We start from the raw sequence: 23338 nt of genomic DNA on the forward strand, positions 1-23338 counted from the left end.
TTCGCCACTAGAGCATGATCGGACGATTTCTGGGGGTCTGTACTCCCGAAGTTGTTAACTGTTTTCGTGCTTGCCAGTTAGCTAGAAGTTCTCAGCTGTTAGCAGCCAATGGCTAGCAGTTTCTTGATAGCGATAAAAACAGATGATTGCCATATTTTTTCAGAGTCATTACTGAATTATTTAATGTAACAAATCTAACATTAAACCTAGCAAACATTTCATGGTAAATTGTAAATAATTCATTTAAACCCGGCGTTTCTTTGAAACAGGCATTCATTTGCTGAAATGTGTGCCGTTGCCGGCTATTAATAGGGACAGGCAGCTAGTTGAGACTGTATTTAATTGAAGTTTTACAGTATGTTAACTCACTTTAACTATCCAGAAACTTACCCGATGTATTGTTCAGTTTTGTTGAATTTCTTGGCCAGATATTTGGCAGAGGCTTTACTGGGTATTTTCACCATGGACAGCTCCTTGCCATAGCGTGTCATGCTGCAGGGTGTCTCACACACACAGTAGTCATTGTCTTTCTCTACCAAGAAGTCTGTGGGGGATGACAATAGAATGGCAGTCCTGGGCCCAATTCACTATAGGCCCCATGACAAAAAGTAGTGCAATTCAAAAGAAGCTGCAAAAACAACCTTTGCTGCTCAGCAGTTCCTTATTTCAAAATGCTGTATTGTATAAATGCTTTCTTACTCATATCTCAAAGTAAAATGTTGTGTGGTGTATCTACTGATCAGTGATAACTGGTTCATACTCCTAATCCTTATATCATTACTATTGTTTCTGCCTTACCTAAAGCTGGGTCTGCACAGTCTTTGTACTGCTCGGGTGTGCATACCGTTGAGGTCCCTATTCAACACGTCAGAGAGAGAGAGAGAGAGAGAAAGGACAAAACAAATATGTCAACTTCATCCCATTAACATCACTACATATTCCTATGGATAACAACAACAACAACAACACAGAAAACATTATTAATCATATTCCATTGATGAACTATGTGATGGTCAAGCAAGATGTGTGTGAGTACCGGGCATGTGGACCATCCTGCAGTTACAGTTCTCCACCAGGTAGCGTGTCTCACAGTCGATACGGCAGGCTGTGATGCTGTACGTGGAGAAGAACTCTGAGTCGATGGGAGTGGACTTGCAGTCTCCCCAAGGGGGAGGGAGGTACTGAAGCTGGGACAGAACAGAGCACAGGTTTCCCCTCAGTATATTGACACAGTATAGGAACCACTGTCAACAACAGCTAGTCAAGCCCAGCAGGAAATCCACACAAGCAGACTAAAAGCAAAAAAAAATGTATAGAACATTTTACAAGGGAACATAATGAAATAAAGACATGTTCTCTGGATTCTGTTTATAAGAATATTCCACTCAGACTACGGTGTAACTGGTAAACACAGCTCAAAGAAAGCAGCAAGCAGACACCATGCAGATAATCACTGATGCAGGTCAGGTCTAAGTCTGAAAGGAAAGCAGAGTACTATGGAGGGTATGGAGACAGGGTAAATATAATCTGTAAATGTATAGCTTCAGACAGGACACCACAATTAATGGAGAATTATTGTTTTTAAAACTTCCCAGGGAACGTGCTACTGTATAGGCCTACAGTATGTAGTATGTTTATGAGGTTTGTAGTTGAATACAATGTCTTAAAACAGACTTTATGCAAACCTTGACGTCCTATATTTTAGGAAGGAATGTAGCTAATTGTGATGTACTGAATGGTAACAAAAACACAATGTTATTCAAACTATGTTGGAGGGGGTATTTGTCCCTGATAAACTATTTTCATCACACTACTATACCCTTTACCAGTCCTATCTACCTAATTAAAGTTAATTGTTAAGATCCTACAAAGAATAGATACTTTTCTGGCCTCATTTTAGTCAAAGTGAAGACCATTATCTTCATCAGTATCTCAGGGACTCGGAGTAGCATTGCCTTCAAACTGTGTTTAAATATGCATAGCCGAAAGTGGACGATTTCCAGACTAGATTAATAGATTATAATTGAATACTTGATTGAGTTCCTAGCCCCAGTGGATTAGTGCTGAACTTCACGTTACTCTTTATTTAATGAAGTCTCTTTGAGTTCTTTCTTTTTTTTCTTCTCATTGGTCGCATTGATATTTTACCACCAACATGCCTTTTAGTCACCTAATTGTAGACATTGTTTATGACAGTCTATGTCAACAGACACCTGCTACTTGCTTATCAGAGAAGAACGGAGGGTGGGAGTCAATTTGTGCATTCAGCAAAACAATTGCTAAAAATACTGATAATCCGTACAAACATTCACGTATAATTTACCTGGATACTAACGCCAACAACAAATAACTGACTTACTATTTTACGTTTTATACTTATTTGTGTATGTACCAACATTCAGAGAAGCACATAGCCCATTGGGCATAACAGATAACTGAAAAAGACCTTGGTGTGGCTTAGAGATTTTCTTAGAGAACTTCTCAATCATATTCCCCAAATCTACCCCTGACCTTCTCTAGCATCTACATGCATTGGAAGATTGAGTGTGACAGAGACAGAGTGCCAGTAAGTCATGAAGTGACTTGAAATTGAATACTTGATTAAGTCTTTATGGAACTTTATTGCCAGAGTACAGGCTCTCATAAACATTGTCCATGTAGGAAATAAAAACCCAGAGCAATAACAGGCCCTCTAGACATTAAACACTCATTAACCAGTCTTTGTCTTCATACAAGCTGTTGAATATGGTGCAACCAATATTATTGTGCAGTTACAGTACGTTTATTTGTTTTATTGTTTTTGTGCTTTGCATTTGAATGTTGCATACTGCTGGGATACTCTACATCTGGTTAATGTCTCCTAGGACCTTACTGTAAGAGGGTCCTCGCTAGAAGCCTGTGTTTCAGACATAAGGAAGTGGATGGCTGAAAACTTTTTACTTTTAAACTCGGACAAAACAGAGATGCTTGTTCTAGGTCCCAAGAAACAAAGAGATCTTCTGTTAAATCTGACAATTCATCTTGATGGTTGTAAAGTCGTCTCAAATAAAACTGTGAAGGACCTAGGCGTTACTCTTGACCCTGATCTCTCTTTTGACGAACATATCAAGACTGTTTCAAGGACAGCTTTTTTCCATCTACGTAACATTGCAAAAATCAGAAATTTTCTGTCCAAAAATGATGCAGAAAAATTAATCCATGCATTTGTTACTTCTAGGTTAGACTACTGCAATGCTCTATTTTCCGGCTACCCGGATAAAGCACTAAATAAACTTCAGTTAGTGCTAAATACGGCTGCTAGAATCCTGACTAGAACCAAGAAATTTGATCATATTACTCCAGTGCTAGCTTCCCTACACTGGCTTCCTGTTAAGGCAAGGGCTGATTTCAAGGTTTTACTGTTAACCTATAAAGCGTTACATGGGCTTGCTCCTACCTATCTTTCCGAGTTGGTCCTGCCGTACATACCAATACGTACGCTACGGTCACAAGACGCAGGCCTCCTAATTGTCCCTAGAATTTCTAAGCAAACAGCGGGAGGCAGGGCTTTCTCCTATAGATCTCCATTTTTATGGAACAGTCTGCCTACCCATGTGAGAGACGCAGACGCAGACTCAGTCTCAACCTTTAAGTCTTTACTGAAGACTTATCTCTTCAGTAGGTCATATGATTGAGTGTAGTCTGGCCCAGGAGTGTGAAGGTGAACGGAAAGGCTGGAGCAACGAACAGCCCTTGCTGTCTCTGCCAGGCCGGTTCCCCTCTCCACTGGGGTTCTCTGCCTCTAACCCTGTTGCAGGGGCTGAGTCACTGGCTTGCTGGTGCTCTTTCATGCCGTCCCTGGGAGGGGTGCGTCACTTGAGTGGGTTGAGTTACTGACGTGATCTTCCTGTCTGGGTTGGTGCTGTGGTGGAGACCTCTGTGGGCTATACTCGGCCTTGTCTCAGGATTGTAAGTTGGTGGTTGGGGATATCCCTCTAGTGGTGCGGGGGCTGTGCTTTGGCGGAGTGGGTGGGGTTATATCCTTCCTGTTTGGCCCTGTCCGGGGGTTTCTTCGGATGGGGCCACAGTGTCTCCGGACCGCTCCTGTCTCAGCCTCCAGTATTTATGCTGCAGTAGTTTATGTGTCGGGGGGCTGGGGTTAGTTGGTTATACCTGGAGTACTTCTCCTGTCTTATCCAGTGTCCTGTGTGAATTTAAGTATGCTCTCTCTAATTCTCTCGTTCTCTCTTTCTCTCTGAGAACCTGAGCCCTAGGACCATACGTCAGGACTACCGGGCATGATGACACCTTGCTGTCCCCAGTCCGCCTGGCCTTGCTGCTATTCCAGTTTCAACTGTTCTGCCTGCGGCTACGAAACCCCTACCTGTCCCAGACCTGCTGTTTTCAACTCTTAATGATCGGCTATGAAAAGCCAACTGAGAGACCTGAGCCCTAGGACCATACGTCGGGACTACCGGCCATGGTGACTCCTTGCTGTCCCCAGTCCGCCTGGCCTTGCTGCTATTCCAGTTTAAACTGTTCTGCCTGCGGTTATGGAACCCCTACCTGTCCCAGACCTGCTGTTTTCAAACTCTTAATGATCGGCTATGAAAAGCCAACTGAGATTTATTCCTGATTATTATTTGACCATGCTTGTCACTTATGAACATTTTTGAACATCTTGGCATGGTTCTGTTATAATCTCCACCCGGCACAGCCAGAAGAGGACTGGCCACCCCTCATAGCCTGGTTCCTCTCTAGGTTTCTTCCTAGGTTTTCGCCTTTCTAGGGAGTTTTTCCTAGCCACCGTGCTTCTACACCTGCATTACTAGCTGTTTGGGGTTTTAGGCTGGGTTTCTGTACAGCACTTCGAGATATTAGCTGATGTAAGAAGGGCTATATAAAATAAAATTGATTGATTGATTGATTGATTAATAAAACTTCATTAAACACAACGATTGGCCAATAGGAGACATTAACCAGATGTAGATTATCCCAGCAGCATACAACATTCAAATGCAAAGCCCAAAAACAACAAAACAAACTAAACATAACTGCATAATAATATTAGTTGCACCATATACAACAGCTTTTATGAAGACAAAGACTGGATAATGAGTGTTTAATGTGTTAGCTGGAAAGGATAGCATTATGTGCTGATATTCTATAGCGATGGTAGTTATGAAGAGACAGAAGACAGAGATGAACCAGGAAGGGACAGAAGTTGAAATGTGGTCACTATAGCCACATGGAGGGAGGTGATTGGTCCATTCCATCATGAAGACTTGACGGGTAATGAGATTGGGTAGTTCGCTATGTATGCTACGGTACATATGGTATGCTACAGTATGCTACGGTAAGCTACAGTACGCTACGGTAAGCTACAGTACGCTACGGTATGCTATGGTACACCACGGTATGCTACGGAATGCTACCCGCTGCTCTTGGGAGGAAACTAACGTTTGGAAGCCTGGGGTTCAACCCCAAAGCCCAGCTGGTGGGGGAGAGGAGGCTCTGACTGAGTGTGAATCTGAACCTTTACTCCGGCCTCATGGGACTTCTCATTTAGGGGAGGGACCAGTTGAACACGTCACCACAAACAGAGAGCAGCAACAGTGATGCAACGGACAACATCTGTCAAAGCCCTTGGTTTGGCCCCCGATATAAGCAGCCAGCCAGCCAACCTATAGGTTTTCATCTTACTGAGACCCCAAAACAGCTGAGCCCAGGTCTGAGGACTCAAACCCCAAATTGGTTCAGAAACTTTAATTTCTAGTCATTCAGCCATCTCGCAATAATTGATCTCGGCCACTCGAAGCTTGATTGTTGGTAAAAATAGTGATCCAAATTTCCACCCGAAGTTATTATATTTGGTTGGTGCAGAATGAAGTTGTCCTTTAAAGACTGGTTTTAGTTCAGACTTTTCTTCCATTGAGATTGGGAGAGGGTTACCTGTTTGTATCATATGGTTGAAGTGAGGCAGATATGGGTGGTTCTGGTGAATGGAAGTATAATCATATATTGATATATTGATCAGTCCCTTTGAAAAGGGTTTGAAAAGCATTAAATAATCGAAAGGATATATATGGGGTTAAAAATGTAGCAATCAATTTGGATTCATTTGAGATGGTATTACTAGTATGATAGATGCTTCCTATCAGATTTAAATGGCACACTAATCAATTCAGTCCAATTATTATAAATGTATTGCTCTAGTCATTAGAGCAGATTAATTTACATATCACCTTTACATACAGTGGCTTGCGAAAGTATTCACCCCCCTTGGCATTTTTCCTATTTTGTTGCCTTAAAACCTGGAATTAAAATGGATTTTTGGGGGTTTGTATCATTTGATTTACACAACATGTCTACCACTTTGAAGATGCAAAATATTTTTTTTTGTGAAACAAACAAGAAATAAAACAAAAAAACAGAAAACTTGAGCGTGCATAACTATTCATCCCCCCAAAGTCAATACTTTGAAAAGCCACCTTTTGCAGCAATTACAGCTGCAAGTCTCTTGGGGTATGTCTTTATAAGCTTGGCACATCTAGCCACTGGGATTTTTGCCCATTCTTCAAGGCAAAACTGCTCCAGCTCCTTCAAGTTGGATGGGTTCCGCTGGTGTACAGCAATCTTTAAGTCATACCACAGATTCTCGATTGGATTGAGGTCTGGGCTTTGACTAGGCCATTCCAACACATTTAGAGGTTTCCCCTTAAACCACTCAAGTGTTGCTTTAGCAGTATGCTTAGGGTCATTGTCCTGCTGGATGGTGAACCTCCATCCCAGTCTCAAATCTCTGGAAGACTGAAACAGGTTTCCCTCAAGAATATCCCTGTATTCCTTCAATTCTGACCAGTTTCCCAGTCCCTGCCGATGAAAAACATCCCCACAGCATGATGCTGCCACCACCATGCTTCACTGTGGGGATAGTGTTCTCGGGTGATGAGAGTTGTTGGGTTTGTGCCAGACATAGCGTTTTCCTTGATGGCTCAAAAGCTCAATTTTAGTCTCATCTGACCAGAGTACCTTCTTCCATATGTTTGGGGAGTCTCCCACATGCCTTTTGGCGAACACCAAACGTGTTTGCTTATTTGTTTCTTTAAGCAATGGCTTTTTTCTGGCCACTCTTCCATAAAGCCCAGCTCTGTGGAGTGTACGTCTTAAAGTGGTCCTATGGACAGCTCCTTAGGATTATCTTTGGTCTCTTTGTTGCCTCTCTGATTAATGCCCTCCTTGCCTGTTCCGTGAGTTTTGGTGGGCGGCCCTCTCTTGGCAGGTTTGTTGTGGTGCCATATTCTTTCTATTTTTTAATAATGGATTTAATGGTGCTCTGTGGGATGTTCAAAGTTTCTGATATTTTTGTATAACCCAACCTTGATCTTTGTTTGTCCCTGACCTGTTTGGAGAGCTCCTTGGTCTTCATGATGCCGCTTGCTTGGTGGTGTTGCAGACTCTGAGGCCTTTCAGAACAGGTGTATATTTAATGAGATCATGTGACACTTCGATTGCACACAGGTGAACTTTATTTAACTAATTATGTGACTTCTGAAGGTAATTGGTTGCACCAGATCTTATTTAGGGGCTTCATAGCAAAGGGGGTGAATACATATGCACGCACCACTTTTATGTTATTTATTTATTATAATTTTTTGAAACAAGTTATTTTTTTCATTTCACTTCACCAATTGGGACTATTTTGTGTATGTCCATTACATGAAATCCAAATAAAAATCCATTTAAATTACAGGTTGTAATGCAACAAAATAGGAAAAACGCCAAGGGGGGTGAATACTTTTGAAAGGCACTGTATCTGCTTTACAAAGGAAGTCGATTGAATTCAGTTGTTTGGATTGTTGTGTCCAATTGTCTTTTTTAGAGATGCACTGCACCGATAACCCCATGTTATTCTGTAGAATATGGCGAGAGGGATTTTGAAGAAACTTGTGACTTGTACAATATAATATCTTCTCTGGGATCAAAGGCTTTTTTGAAGAACTTTTAGATCAAGGTGTAATTCTAGGTATTATAATTTATTTCTAAACGTAATGATTAGAATTTGTAACTCATTCAGTAGGAAAAGTGCTACAAACCCTGAAGGAGTTTTCACTGACATCTACTCAAGAGAAACTGAGTTCTGACACCTAATGAGATTTGTATCTTCAATGGGTGTATAAAACGTGACATTGTGAAATCAGTGACACTTTGTTGAGGTCCTTTAAAATAAAGTAGTTGCCAAAGAAAATATCTGTCAGAAGATCACAGCTGTATTTCACCGTCCTGTCACTGTTTTCAATCCACAGGATTTCACAAGCTGCAGCCTGAGTGGCATGTTATTGCAGTAGATTTTATTAGACTTTCTTTTATGGACAAAAAAACAATGTGCAGTGCAGGGCCGGGCCGGCTCTAGCCTTTTGGGAGCCCTAAGCGAGATTTGTTTGGGGGGCATCCCACCTCGTGGCAAAACATTTTAGTGGCCCCCCTCTTGACGGTGGAGAGAAAAATGCAATTCTCCACATTTTGCCATGGGCCGTAGACAAAATGTGCAATTTTAAAGCAAGTTTTCTGCAATTCTCTACATTTTGCCATGGGGCGGAGAGAAAACTGCAATTTTATAACACATTTCATGCAATTCTACTCATTATGCCACTGGGCAGAGAATTAATTTGCAGTTTTAGAGCAAATTTCCAGGAATTCTACCCATTTTGTCATGTGGTTGAGATAAATTTTTGCCGTTTTAAAGCACATTTCCTGCAATTCTACACATTTTGTAATTACTTATGCCATGTTAATATGATATCTGAGTGAGAATGACAAAATAAATCAGGGTCCCCAGGCACGTGCCCTGTGTGCCCGGTCGGTATTTGGCCATGATTACTTCATGTTTAGATAGCTGGCTAGACTAAATACCAATCTAAAAGTTGCTAGCTGACATGGCAAATTGAGTGACTGTCAGTGACTGACATAACAAGAGAGAAACTGCTGATGCACAACCACATTTCGAAATTCCACCTGGTGTATTCTACTATTCTTACTCTCAATAGTAAGTTGAGACCATCTACAGTGGGGAAAAAAGTATTTAGTCAGCCACCAATTGTGCAAGTTCTCCCACTTAAAAAGATGAGAGAGGCCTGTAATTTTCATCATAGGTACACGTCAACTATGACAGACAAAATGAGGAAAAAAAATCCAGAAAATCACATTGTAGGATTTTTAATGAATTTATTTGCAAATTATGGTGGAAGATAAGTATTTGGTCAATAACAAAAGTTTCTCAATACTTTGTTATATACCCTTTGTTGGCAATGACACAGGTCAAACGTTTTCTGTAAGTCTTCACAAGGTTTTCACACACTGTTGCTGGTATTTTGGCCCATTCCTCCATGCAGATCTCCTCTAGAGCAGTGATGTTTTGGGGCTGTCGCTGGGCAACACGGACTTTCAACTCCCTCCAAAGATTTTCTATGGGGTTGAGATCTGGAGACTGGCTAGGCCACTCCAGGACCTTGAAATGCTTCTTACGAAGCCACTCCTTCGTTGCCCGGGCGGTGTGTTTGGGATCATTGTCATGCTGAAAGACCCAGCCACGTTTCATCTTCAATGCCCTTGCTGATGGAAGGAGGTTTTCACTCAAAATCTCACGATACATGGCCCCATTCATTCTTTCCTTTACACGGATCAGTCGTCCTGGTCCCTTTGCAGAAAAACAGCCCCAAAGCATGATGTTTCCACCCCCATACTTCACAGTAGGTATGGTGTTCTTTGGATGCAACTCAGCATTCTTTGTCCTCCAAACACGACGAGTTGAGTTTTTACCAAAAAGTTCTATTTTGGTTTCATCTGACCATATGACATTCTCCCAATCCTCTTCTGGATCATCCAAATGCACTCTAGCAAACTTCAGACGGGCCTGGACATGTACTGGCTTAAGCAGGGGGACACGTCTGGCACTGCAGGATTTGAGTCCCTGGCGGCGTAGTGTGTTACTGATGGTGGGCTTTGTTAATTTGGTCCCAGCTATCTGCAGGTCATTCACTAGGTCCCCCCGTGTGGTTCTGGGATTTTTGCTCACCGTTCTTGTGATCATTTTGACCCCACGGGGTGAGATCTTGCGTGGAGCCCCAGATCGAGGGAGATTATCAGTGGTCTTGTATGTCTTCCATTTCCTAATAATTGCTCCCACAGTTGATTTCTTCAAACCAAGCTGCTTACCTATTGCAGATTCAGTCTTCCCAGCCTGGTGCAGGTCTACAATTTTGTTTCTGGTGTCCTTTGACAGCTCTTTGGTCTTGGCCATAGTGGAGTTTGGAGTGTGACTGTTTGAGGTTGTGGACAGGTGTATTTTATACTGATAACAAGTTCAAACAGGTGCCATTAATACAGGTAATGAGTGGAGGACAGAGGAGCCTCTTAAAGAAGAAGTTACAGGTCTGTGAGAGCCAGAAATCTTGCTTGTTTGTAGGTGACCAAATACTTATTTTCCACCATAATTTGCAAATAAATTCATTAAAAATCCTACAATGTGATTTCCTGGAGAAAAAAAATCTAATTTTGTCTGTCATAGTTGACGTGTACCTATGATGAAAATTACAGGCCTCTCTCATCTTTTTAAGTGGGAGAACTTGCACAATTGGTGGCTGACTAAATACTTTTTTCCCCACTGTATGTCTCTTCTGCCTGGAACCGGCCCTGGTGCAGTGTTTGTAATACTATTTTCTATCCTCTTAAATGATTATGCCGTAGAAGAAAAACACATTCGTATGAGAAATTTTGATTTGTTTTATCACGGTTTCGGCTGAGGCTGCTCCTCCTCCTTGTTCGGGCAGGTTTCGGCGGTCGTCGTCCCCGGAGTACTAGCTGCCACCGATCTATGTTTCATGTTCGTTTGGTTTTGTCTTGATGTTGTACACCTGTGTCTAGTTAGTCCTCATTAGTGTCCTATTTAGTTCTCGTTGTGTGTGTATGGTGTTGTGTGTGATTGCTCTTCTGTTGGGTGTTCTGAGCTACGTATCTTCCCTCCGTTGTTTGGAGAGGTTTTCGCACATGTTAGTGCGCCTTTTGTTTGACGCCTGTGTGCGCCTTTTGTATACCTGTTTGTTTTCCACAGGTTGCACCTCATTCCCAGCATAAGGCGCTAGTAGATTCAGGCGCAGCTGGGAATTTTGTTGATCGGAAGTTTTGTTTAGATTTAGGGATCCCTCTCCTGCCTGTTGACAAGCCTTTTCCCGTTCATGCTTTAGATAGCCGCCCGTTGGGGTCGGGGTTGATTAGGGAAGTCACAGCGCCACTTAGGATGTGTGCGCAGGGGGGTCATGAAGAGACTATACAGTTGTATCTGATCGACTCTCCTGCGTACCCGGTGGTGCTGGGAATTCCCTGGTTAAGCACCCATAACCCTGCTATTTCGTGGCAACAGAGGGCTCTCAATGGGTGGTCTGCTCAGTGTGAGGGGCGATGTCTGGGTGTTTCCGTAGGGGCGACTTCTGTGGAAAGTCCAAACCAAGTGCTCGCACTGCACATTCCGCCTGAATATGGGGATTTAGCTCTCGTGTTTAGTAAAGCTAGGGCGACGCAGTTGCCTCCTCATAGACAGGGGGATTGTGCGATTGATCTCCAGGCAGGAGCAGCGCTCCCACGGAGCCACGTGTATCCTTTGTCTCAAGAGGAGAGAAAAGCTATGGAAACTTACATAGCCGAATCTTTGAGACAGGGATACATACGGCCCTCCACTTCTCCCGCCTCCTCTAGCTTCTTTTTTGTGAAGAAAAAAGATGGAGGGTTGCGCCCGTGCATCGATTACCGTGGTCTCAATCAGATTACTGTGAAATACAGTTATCCACTCCCTCTGATTGCGACCATGACGGAGTCATTGCATGGAGCGCGGTTTTTCACAAAACTGGATCTCAGGAGCGCGTATAACTTGGTGCGCATTAGGGAGGGCGACGAATGGAAAACAGCGTTTAGTACCACGTCAGGTCATTTCGAGTATCTCGTCATGCCATATGGGTTGATGAATGCTCCATCAGTCTTCCAATCCTTCGTAGATGACATTTTCCGGGATATGCAGGGGCAAGGGGTGGTTGTGTACATTGATGACATTCTAGTGTACTCGTCTACCCGAGCCGAGCATATAGCCCTGGTGCGTCGTGTATTGAGGAGGCTGTTGGAGCACGACCTATATGTCAAGGCAGAGAAATGTCTGTTTTTCCAGGAGTCGGTCTCCTTTTTGGGTTATCGGTTGTCCGCGTCAGGGGTGAGAATGGAGGTGGATCGTGTGTCAGCTGTGCGTAATTAGCAAACGCCAACCACTGTCAAAGAGGTGCAGCAGTTCTTGGGCTTTGCGAATTACTACCGGAGGTTTATCCGGGGTTTTGGACAGGTGGCAGCTCCCATCATGTCCCTTCTGAAAGGGGGTCCGGTGCGCCTGCAGTGGTCAGCTGATGCGGACAGGGCCTTTAGGAGACTGAAGGACCTGTTTACGTCGGCTCCGGTGCTGGCGCATCCGGACCCCGCATTACCCTTTCAGGTCGAGGTGGACGCGTCTGAGGCCGGTATAGGGGCCGTACTCTCTCAACGGTCTGGCACGCCACCTAAACTCCGCCCCTGTGCCTTTTACTCTAAAAAGCTCAGCCCGGCGGAGCGAAATTATGACGTCGGGGACAGGGAGCTGTTAGCTGTAGTTCAGGCCCTTAAGGTGTGGAGGCATTGGCTTGAGGGGGCTCAACACCCTTTCCTCATTTTGACTGACCATCGGAACCTGGAGTACATCCGGGCAGCGAGGAGACTGAACCCTCGCCAGGCTCGATGGAGTATGTTTCTCGCCAGGTTCGTATTTAAAATCACGTACATCCCTGGGTCCCAGAATGGTAAGGCAGATGCGCTGTCCCGGCGGTATGACACGGAGGAGATGTCCGTTGAGCCTACTCCCATACTACCGGAGTCTTGTCTTGTGGCACCGGTGGTGTGGGAGGTCGATGCTGAAATCGAGCGAGCGTTGCGTACCGACCCCAGCCCTCCACAGTGTCCTGAGGGTCGGAAGTACGTTCCGCTCGAGATTCGGGATCGACTCATTTACTGGGCTCACACGTCACCCTCCTCTGGACATCCGGGTATTGGCCGGACAGTGCATTGTCTTAGCACTAAATACTGGTGGCCCACGTTAGCCAGGGATGTGAGGGTTTATGTCTCCTCCTGCTCGGTGTGCGCCCAGTGTAAGGCGCCCAGACACCTGCCCAGGGGTAAGTTACAACCCCTGCCCGTTCCACAACGACCATGGTCCCACCTCTCGGTGGATTTTGTGACAGACCTTCCCCTCTCTCAGGGGAATACCACCATCCTGGTCGTTGTGGACCGGTTCTCTAAGGCCTGTCGTCTTCTCCCTATGTCGGGTCTTCCTACTGCCCTACAAACCGCAGAGGCACTATTTACCCACGTCTTCCGGCATTACGGGGTACCCGAGGATATAGTGTCTGATCGAGGCCCCCAGTTTACCTCCCGAGTATGGAGAGCGTTCATGGAGCGTTTGGGGTTCTCGGTGAGCCTTACCTCAGGGTACCACCCGGAGAGTAACGGGCAGGTAGAACGAGTCAACCAGGATGTGGGTAGGTTTCTGAGGTCGTATTGCCAGGACCGGCCTGAGGAGTGGGCTCGGTACATTCCCTGGGCCGAGATGGCCCAGAACTCTCTCCGCCACTCCTCTACCAACCTAACCCCCTTCCAATGTGTGTTAGGTTACCAGCCGGTTCTGGCACCTTGGCAGCAGAGCCAGATCGAGGCCCCTGCGGTGGTTGATTGGATGAGGCGCTCGGAGGAGACGTGGAACACTGCACACGTCCACCTGCAGCGGGCCATCCGTCGTCACAAGGCGAGCGCCGATCTCCACCGCAGTGAGGGGCCGGTGTACGCACCCTGAGATCGAGTCTGGCTCTCTACCAGAAACCTACCCCTCCGCCTGCCCTGCCGGAAGCTGGGTCGGCGGTTTGTGGGGCCTTTTAAAGTCCTGAGAAGATTGAACGAGGTGTGTTATAGGTTACATCTGCCTGTTGAATATAAGAATATTAACCCCTCGTTCCATGTGTCTCTTCTCAGGCCGGTGGTAGCTGGTCCACTCCAGGAAGGTGAGATAGGAGAGACTCCTCCGCCCCCACTGGACATCGAGGGGGCTCCGGCGTACACCGTTCGGTCCATCTTGGACTCTAGACGCCGGATGGGGGGTCTCCAGTATCTCATGGAGTGGGAGGGGTACGGCCCGGAGGAGCGGTGCTGGGTGCCGCGGAGGGACATCCTAGACCCATCTCTCCTGTCGGAGTTCCACCGGGACCATCCCGCGCGCCCTGCTCCGCGCCCTCCTGGTCGTCCCCGAGGCCGGGGTCGGCGCACGGCTGGAGCCGCGCGTCAAGGGGGGGGGGGGTACTGTCACGGTTTCGGCCGAGGCTGCTCCTCTTCCTTGTTCGGGCAGGTTTCGGCGGTCGTCGTCCCCGGAGTACTAGCTGCCACCGATCTATGTTTCATGTTCGTTTGGTTTTGTCTTGATGTTGTACACCTGTGTCTAGTTAGTCCTCATTAGTGTCCTATTTAGTTCTCGTTGTGTGTGTATGGTGTTGTGTGTGATTGCTCTTCTGTTGGGTGTTCTGAGCTACGTATCTTCCCTCCGTTGTTTGGAGAGGTTTTCGCACATGTTAGTGCGCCTTTTGTTTGACGCCTGTGTGCGCCTTTATTTCGCCTCCGGGCTTATTGTTCTCGTGTACTACGTGAATAATTCACTAAAGTCTTTTGGACTTAGCTTCTGCGTCCTGCGCTTGATTCCTGCACCACACCCACCTTCAGCACCCCTTGACATGTTTGGGTTTTGATGTGAAAATCAATGTGGGTATTATGGACATGCACCTGTTCTATTATTGAAGGAACTGTTGGGTGCACACCTCAAAAGGACACTGCTAAGAGGGGCTATTAATGACCATAGTATATGGTTAAGAGATTTACCAATTAGCTATTTCAGATTCAGGCTTGTCAACTTCCTTGAAGTCTACAGGGGTCCATGATTTTATCACAACACATGAAAAAGCAAAAAAAAAGATTAGGTTGACAAAGCTTAAAGTAGCCTAAAGCTAAGAATTCTGATGAATAAGATATATACATTTTTGATCAAGGAAATTAATGTTTGACATTCACTGATATAACCTGGGATCTGTGTACTGTATAGTATGACAGTGGGGCTGTTATCCCATCATATGGTTACAGTTAGTGACAATGACAGGACTGTGAAATAGATTACCTATGGGTCTGGCAAACAGATGGACATTGTGACCACGTGGAATACAGCCTTCTTAGGGACGTTTTAGTTCAGTATTAAAATGATTCTCGTGGTCCTGACATCTGCCCTCATGGAAGATAACATTGATTTTAATATTTGTATCCGACAATTGGATGATGGATACTATACTGAACAAAAATATAAACACAAAATGCAACAACTTCAAATATTTTACTGAGTTACAGTTCATTTAAGGAAATCAGTCAATTGAAATAAATTCATTAGGCCCTAATCTCTGGATTTCACATGACTGGGAATACAGATATGCATCTGTTGGTCACAGATACCTTAAAAAAAAGATAGAGGCTTGGATCAGAAAACCAGTCAGTATCTGATATGACCACCATTTGCCTCATGCAGCGCGACACATCTCCTTCACATAGAGTTGATCATGCTGTTGATTGTGGCCTGTGGAATGTTGTCCCACTCCTTTTCAATGGCTGTGTGAAGTTGTTGGATATTGGCGGGAACTGGAACACACTGTCGTACATGTCGATCCAGAGCATCCCAAACATGCTCAATAGGTGACATGTCTGGTGAGTATTTAGGCCATGGAAGAACTGGGACATTTTCAGCTTCCAGGAATTGTGTACAGATCCTTGCGATATGGGGCCGTGTATTATCATGCTGAAACATGAGGTGATGGCGGCGGATGAATGGCACGACAATGGGCCTCAGGATCTCGTCACGGTATCTCTGTGCATTGAAATTGCCATTGATAAAATGCAATTGTGTTCGTAGCTTATGTTTGCCCATACCATAACCTCACCACCACCTTGAGGCACTCTGTTCAGTGTTGACATTAGCAAACCGCTTGCCCACACGACGCCATACACATGGGTCTTTTATTTCAGCTCATGAAACATGGTACCAACACTTTACATGTTGTGTTTATATTTTTTGTTCAGTGTAGATGATGCTGCTCCATTTTGACTGGTCACAGTGCCCAACAGATATAGGCTACGGTATAGGACTGTGGTTCAGGCACTGTCTGTAGCCTATAGCTAGGTATTTTTTCAGTTCTATTTCATTCAAATGAAATCCTCAGGACATATTTCTGATTCAATGTACCAGATGCTCCAACATTCATGATTTGTATTTATTTAGCGAGAGGAATTGATTTGAGTGAGAGAGAGAGAGCATCTGAAGCAGTGGAATTTCTGCTGAATTCTGTGCTAATCTTGGGTGACTGACTACACTTCCGTCACAGCTGGTAATTCACAAAGCTTAATGATTTTGTTTGTCTTCTCTTACTCAAAGCCATGATAATTGTGTTACCATTGCCTTTTCGTTACACCACAAAATGGATTTAGTCTTATATAAAAGCAAGTTGGCAACAGCTTGTTATGGTTCTGTATATTTTATGAAAAGCAAACCAAAGTCTTCCGAAAATCTTATTTTTCTCTCTACATAGTGTTATTATGCATGACTGAATCCAATTTATGTACAGATGTAGGATCTTAATTTGAGCCAGTTTGCTACAACAGGAAAATAATCATGCAGCAACAGGACATTTGAATTATTATGTGGATTATAATTAATTGATACATTTTTCGTAAGGGAAAATCAAGTCTGAAATTTCAAAGTGGAAATTACAAACCTCAGAAGCCTTTTAAAACCTCAAATACACCACAAGTTTGACATTTCCTGAATTGTAGGAACGTCCTCCTGCAACAGGGTGATCAAATTAAGATATTACATCTGTAGCACTACAGAGATATTATGCTATTGTTCTCCCATGCAAGTGGGATCAGTGACAGCAAGATAATATGGAAACTATACTTTTCAGCTGTCAGAGATTGTGTGTGAACTGCCTGGGGTACTGTAGCTCTGGCTCACCAATAACAGTGTAAATACATTTATAGACAATTTCTGCTTGGTACATCCAATCTGTCTTTCCCTCCTTTTCCTTGTTGGATACATACTGGGTAGCAAATATCACATTGTTACTACTTCAGTTCAGAATCATTAGACGGTTTCTGTTCAGATTTAGCGATTGCGCTGGTCGCATGTTATTCCATGCATTATACAGTAAGATAAACAGAATATATTTTTCTCCAGGCTCTGAGACACAGAGGTATAGCCAATGACAGGAGGAGGAAGAAGGGTTGGAGGTTTGGATAAAAACACAGAAAAAAGCAGAGCGACAGGAGGATTGAGGTAGAAAAAAAGGAAGGAAGGAAGGAAGGAAGGAAGGAAGGAAGGAAGGAAGGAAGGAAGGAAGGAAGGAAGGAAGGAAGGAAGGAAGGAAGGAAGGAAGGGAAAGGTGTTTGTGCAAAAGGCTAAGCAGTAGGTACCAGTTGCTGCTGACATGACACAAAAGTTTGAAAACCAGGGGCCACACCAAATCCCAGCTGGTCAATGAAGGGAGGCTCGTCCTGGCTGTGAATCTGAACCTTGATGCCTGCTTCGTACGAGGTCTCGTCTGTGGATACATACAACAGCAGGCCAGTGAATGTAACAACAGAAACCTCTGCTCGTCTGTGTTCCCTGGTCGGAGACATTGCTTGTTGTGTTGGGAATGAGATATGTATTTTTACTGGATATGGGACATTTGTTGTTGTGATAAAGCCACATGTTGAAAATGCAGTGCTAAGAATTAACTATTTTTCCCAGGATGGAGACAATAAATGTTGTGTTGGACACGTTTTTTAACTTTATGTTGTTGTAATACTGCACAGGTAAAATTCAGCGCTAGAAAGGAATCTTGAATAAATGCATGTCAGTTGGCTGGTTGTTGTGTAAAGTTCATTCTACCATTGCCCAAAATGTATGGACAGATCAGTTATTGTGGTACTCTGGGTACTCACCTGTCTCTCCCCAAACAGGTAAGTATTCGTCCTGTTGGATATCTAACATGATCTCCAGCCCATTTCCTGTCCCGCCTTTTAACGTTGTCAACATTGGGTTGCCATCCAAACCAGAGTTGAATGTATAGCATTTTCCGTAACGCGTGTAAATCTGCAGGAAGAAGAAGAAGGTACATGACATTAACTCAATGAAACAACAATGTTTTGACATAGCGACATCACAGACAGTAGACAGCACAGTCACTTTGAGTAAAGGTTGCTCTCTGTGTAGATCAATTTAAACTGCGGTTGGGGATAGGGTTGCTGGGCAGGTAAGCTTTGCAGGTAATTATCTGAGAAAACACTGAACCAAACAAGATACTAGATTGATGAATGAATAAATAAATTAACACTTCTGCCGTGGCAACTGGCAATCTTTACCCAGCCCCATTTTTTTTATTCCCCTGAGTAATTTAGATATTTCTTTAGGATGTATTTTCCATTAAAACGGAAAGTTCTAGTTAATCCAAAGCAATATAGCCGAACCCCAAGCTCTACCATCCCACCAAACACTAAATTAGGTTGTTCAAATACAATTTATATTAGGAAGTGTCTTATAGTCCCCTTGGAAAGCATTAACTTGTGCCAATACAGCTCAAAGGTAATCTACAGATGTAGAATCTTAATTGGATCACCCTATTGCAGGAGAACTTTCCTGCAATGCAGGAAATTTAAAACTTGCAGTATAGTTGAGGTTTAAAAAGGCTTCTGAAGTATATAATTTCCACTTTGAAATTTCAGACTTGATTTTCCCTTAAGAAAATGTATCAACCCCTACAAAAATGTAAATTAATTATAATCCACATAATAATTCGCATTTCCTGTTGCTGCAGGATTATTTTCCTGCTGTAGCAAACTGGCTCAAATAAAGATCCTACATCTGTATATAAATTGGATTCAGTAATGCATAATAACACTATGTAGAGAGACCCTCCTGTAGCTCAGTGGGTAGAGCATGGCGCTTGCAATGCCAGGGTTGTGGGTTCGATTCCCACAGGGGGCCAGTATGAAAACTGTATGCATTCACTAACTGTAAGTCGCTCTAGATAAGAGCGTCTACTAAAATGTAAAAATAACATTGACTGGTTTGCTTTTCATAAAATACACAGAACCATAGCAAGCAGTTGTCAACTTCCTTTTGTATAAAAGTAAATCAATTTCTTAGAGTGTGAATGTAACATTTTGTGGTGTAACAGAAAGGCAATGGTAGCACAATCTGAGTAGGAGAGAACAAAAAAAATGATTAAGCTTTGTGAATTACCGGCTGTGATTGAGGTGTAGTCAGAATTGGCTCCCAAGAGTAGCAAAGAATTCAGTATTGATGCACACTAGATTTTGCCTGCAGCAAATACCCTGATTTTCCAGTATAGCACCACCATGTTCTTTTAGCACCATCTCTCACAAATTACATATTGACGTTTCATGCATTTTTTTATTTTACAAATTCTCTCTAAGATGGGCGACTTTGCTTTCATGTCTGCCAACAAAGCAAAAATAATAATTAGGAGCCTCTTAGAATGCTGCATCTGGTTTTACATCACTGACACTCATGGCTGGTGAGCTATAACTTAAAACTAAAAGTTAAAATAGGTGATAATGGATTTAAATTCTCTATGCATTTTGTTGCGTAAGTGATTTAATTTCACAGAGGTGGAATTGATTGGTCATTCAGTGCTCTAAGGGTTTTATCTATACTGTCCTACAGTAATCACTCACATGTATATTCATAACCACAGGACAGGTGATACATCACTAAGGTATAGGCACAGTTATCCATTAGTGTTCATACACATGGGCATATTGTACATCCAAGATCATGGGAAGAGATCTGCTTGCCTCTGCCTGCTCTTTCAACTACCATGTAAAAGGTACACCTGTTTGTTGGGAGCATTTTGTCTCATCAAACTAATAAGGCCTTATGATGGATGTCACCACTATCTCACCCTTTCATACTGCCAACTACCATTTGATTTGAGCTGGGGCATAATATGCCAGTATTTAATAGCCACTAACAGACATTAGCATGGTCAAGACAAGACCTGTTGCTAGATTAATCACCACCTGGCTCAGTTCTCTGGTCCCACAGCTATATATTGGAAGAGAAACAGGTAGCCCAAAGGGAGGAATCTTATGCCGTGGGATACAGATTTCCCTTTTAATATCCATTGTGGTGAAAGTTTTAGGGAGAGGGATGATGGAGAAGAGAGGGATGACTCTGACAGCGTAACAAAGCCTCTCTCTAGATATCAGAGTCAGCCTTCCATGTCCCGTTTTAGACAGACCCACATTGGCTCAGACGGACATGACAGGGCTTCAGTTTCCTCTCTCCTCCTGTCCATAATGAGGCCCTCTGAGCAACTGGCCCCTGCCAGAACCAAAATGGCAGCTGGAATTCCTTTTTTGGGGGGGGGTTTGACCTTGTGCAGGTTTAATATAAGATAATCCCTAGGATGAAGCTTTACAATGCCTCACAATGAAGTACCAAATCTTTGTGGAAAATCTCTTTGTCAAAGCTGTCAGAAGACGGAACCTAAAGAGAAAAGTCCTCCTTTAGATGGAATCTCATATAATCCGATAAAACCTGAAATGACAGACGATAAAAATCTCTGGATCTGTCAGCTACTAAACGCAAATCCCAAATCGTCTATTCATATTTTTTCTAAACCTGTACTGTTGAGAAATTGGTAATGTCTACTAAGCACTTGAATGTGACTAACAATGACATCCATTTTCTTGTCAAGTAAAATTTAGCAGCAATCTGTTTGAAGAGTGCTAATAGCTTTGAGGTGAAATGATTGAGAGCAGCTGACTGTTATAATTATAGACTAGTGCATTCAGGGGCTTATTTTCACTGATAAGCCTAAAGCAATCCACCTATCTGGGGAATAAGCTCATGAAATGGATGCACACAGTCAATAAAACTTCCAGATGTTTAATATGAACTGCTGAAACTTTAATTTTGTACTAATTTATAATGGTTGAATTATTGATGCCTTCATTAGTCTTCCATGAAGCTGCCACTGTTGCTAAGAGAGAGGAACACAATGAGAAAGAGAGTGGTTTGAATAGCAGTTACTAAAATGATTATGTTTTGAGACTGAGGCAATGTGAATGTGATAGGATTGACTTTGTTATACTGTACCACTGCGGCTCAAAAATCATCTAGCGTGTTAACAATATGTGATGAAACGGATCAATAACCTTCTCTAAACTGTATTTGGATTATTTGGATTCTTACAATTCACTGAACAACTATTATGTTTTATAAGCAAAAGAAAAGACGGTAACACTTTATTTTAAGGGTCCGTAATAAAACATTTATAAGGCATTTATAAAACATTTATAAAACATTTATAAACCATTTATAAGGCATTTATAAGGCATTTATAAAACATTTATAAGGCATTTACAAACAGTATGCTCACCATTTATTAATCATTGCTCCCACATTCGAAAATCTTGGTAAGCTAATTATTCACAAATGCATATATATATTTCCTTAAAGATCCTCTGTTGTGTGCCTATTATTTTACCAGGTACTGCTGGAATGTCAATATTGAATGGCATATTGTACATCCAAGATCATGGGACGAGACCTGCTTGCCTCTGCCTGCTCTTTCAACTACCATGTAAAAGGTACACCTGTTTGTTGGGAGCATTTTGTCTCATCAAACTAATAAGGCCTTATGATGGATGTCACCACTATCTCACCTTTCATACTGCCAACTACCATTTGATTTGAGCTGGGGCATAATATGCCAGTATTTAATAGCCACTAACAGACACTAGCATGGTCAAGACAAGCCCTGTTGCTAGATTAATCACCACCTGGCTCAGTACTCTGGTCCCACAGCTATACATTAGAAGAGAAACAGGTAGCCCAAAGGGAGAAATCCTATGCCGTGGGATACAGATTTCCCTTTTAATATCCATTGTGGTGAACATTTTAGGGAGAGGGATGATGGAGGAGAGAGGGATGACTCTGACAGCGTAACAAAGCCTCTCTCTAGATATCAGAGTCAGCCTTCCATGTCCCGTTTTAGACAGACCCACATTGGCTCAGACGGACATGACAGGGCTTCAGTTTCCTCTCTCCTCCTGTCCATAATGAGGCCCTTTGAGCAAATGGCCCCTGCCAGAACCAAATGGCAGCTGTATTTTTTTTTTTAGGTTTGACCTTTGAAAATGTGCAGGTTTAATATAAGATAATCCCTAGGATGAAGCTCACAATGAAGCACCAATGAAGCACCAAATCTTTTTGGAAAATCTCTGTTTTATTCTTTTACCAGGTACTGCTGGAAACCAATGGCATGACAATCTTTTTGTGAGAAATAACACTGGACACTCCAAACATGTATAAAGTATTTATAAAGCATAAATAGCGCTCACTTTCGATCAGGGGCTGCAAAAATACTTTACTAATGATTAGTAAATGGTTTATAAATGTTGGAGTAATGTTTAATAAATAGTGAACACACTTTATAAATGCCTTATAAATGGTTTATTACGGAATGGTGTTACCGAAAAGACATGGCATGTTTACCAAGGACCAGACAAATCATCTGACATGATACCAGCAGCTAGCCTTAAAACTTCAATACCTTCAATCCTCCTGCCTAGAGAGTACCTGCTAGAATGAATATCATTCAAACACACCCTTTAATTAATTATTAATACCTTGTACAGAAAATGCCATCAACAACACCTCTCAAACATCGGTCTCTATATCTCTAGGCTACATTACTTTACATACGGTGGTGAAGTTCTGGTGGGTGCAGTTCTCCCCCCGGAACCTGCATTCCAGCAACATGTCCTCCAGTTGGTGGCCCAGCCTGCCAATCATCTCAGTGGTGTTGACATGGTAATGTGGAGATGGGGTGTAGCCATTGAAGTTCAGAAGGTTAAGGAGGCTGTACTTGTGATTGTCCCTCAGAAGAGCCAGGCTCCTATCCATGACCGTGTGGTTCTGGTGCATCAGGTCCATCCAGTAGCCGCTGTGGTACAGGTCAGCCTTGGTCAGACTGGACACCCGGAACAGGTTGTGGTTGCAGAAGGTCACAGCCGGGAAGGACATGTTGTGAGCCCACACCATCTTGATCTTGGTGACGGCCGGGTAGGACATCAGGTAGAAGATGCGGTTCCAGGACCAGGTGAACAGGAGACCCATGCACACAAAGAAGGCCAGGAGCCAGAG

At 43.3% G+C, this 23338-nt stretch overlaps 1 protein-coding gene across 1 annotated transcript in view; it reads right to left on the reverse strand.

The window, feature by feature from the left end:
- The window catches only part of LOC311150566 (acid-sensing ion channel 1C-like), a gene marked incomplete at both ends in the record, with an annotated part of 159095 nt that overhangs the window by 7730 nt on the left and 128027 nt on the right, over nt 1–23338 (reverse strand). Inside the window, 5 exons of the mRNA XM_084188045.1 lie at nt 391–544; nt 799–855; nt 1037–1187; nt 17593–17720; nt 18106–18256. Coding sequence (XP_084044171.1) covers nt 391–544; nt 799–855; nt 1037–1187; nt 17593–17720; nt 18106–18256 — 641 coding nt within the window. The remainder of the gene's footprint in view (nt 1–390; nt 545–798; nt 856–1036; nt 1188–17592; nt 17721–18105; nt 18257–23338) is intronic.

This window comes from Coregonus lavaretus, assembly GCF_964263955.1.
Source record: "Coregonus lavaretus genome assembly, chromosome: 23".
NCBI lineage: Eukaryota > Metazoa > Chordata > Actinopteri > Salmoniformes > Salmonidae > Coregonus > Coregonus lavaretus.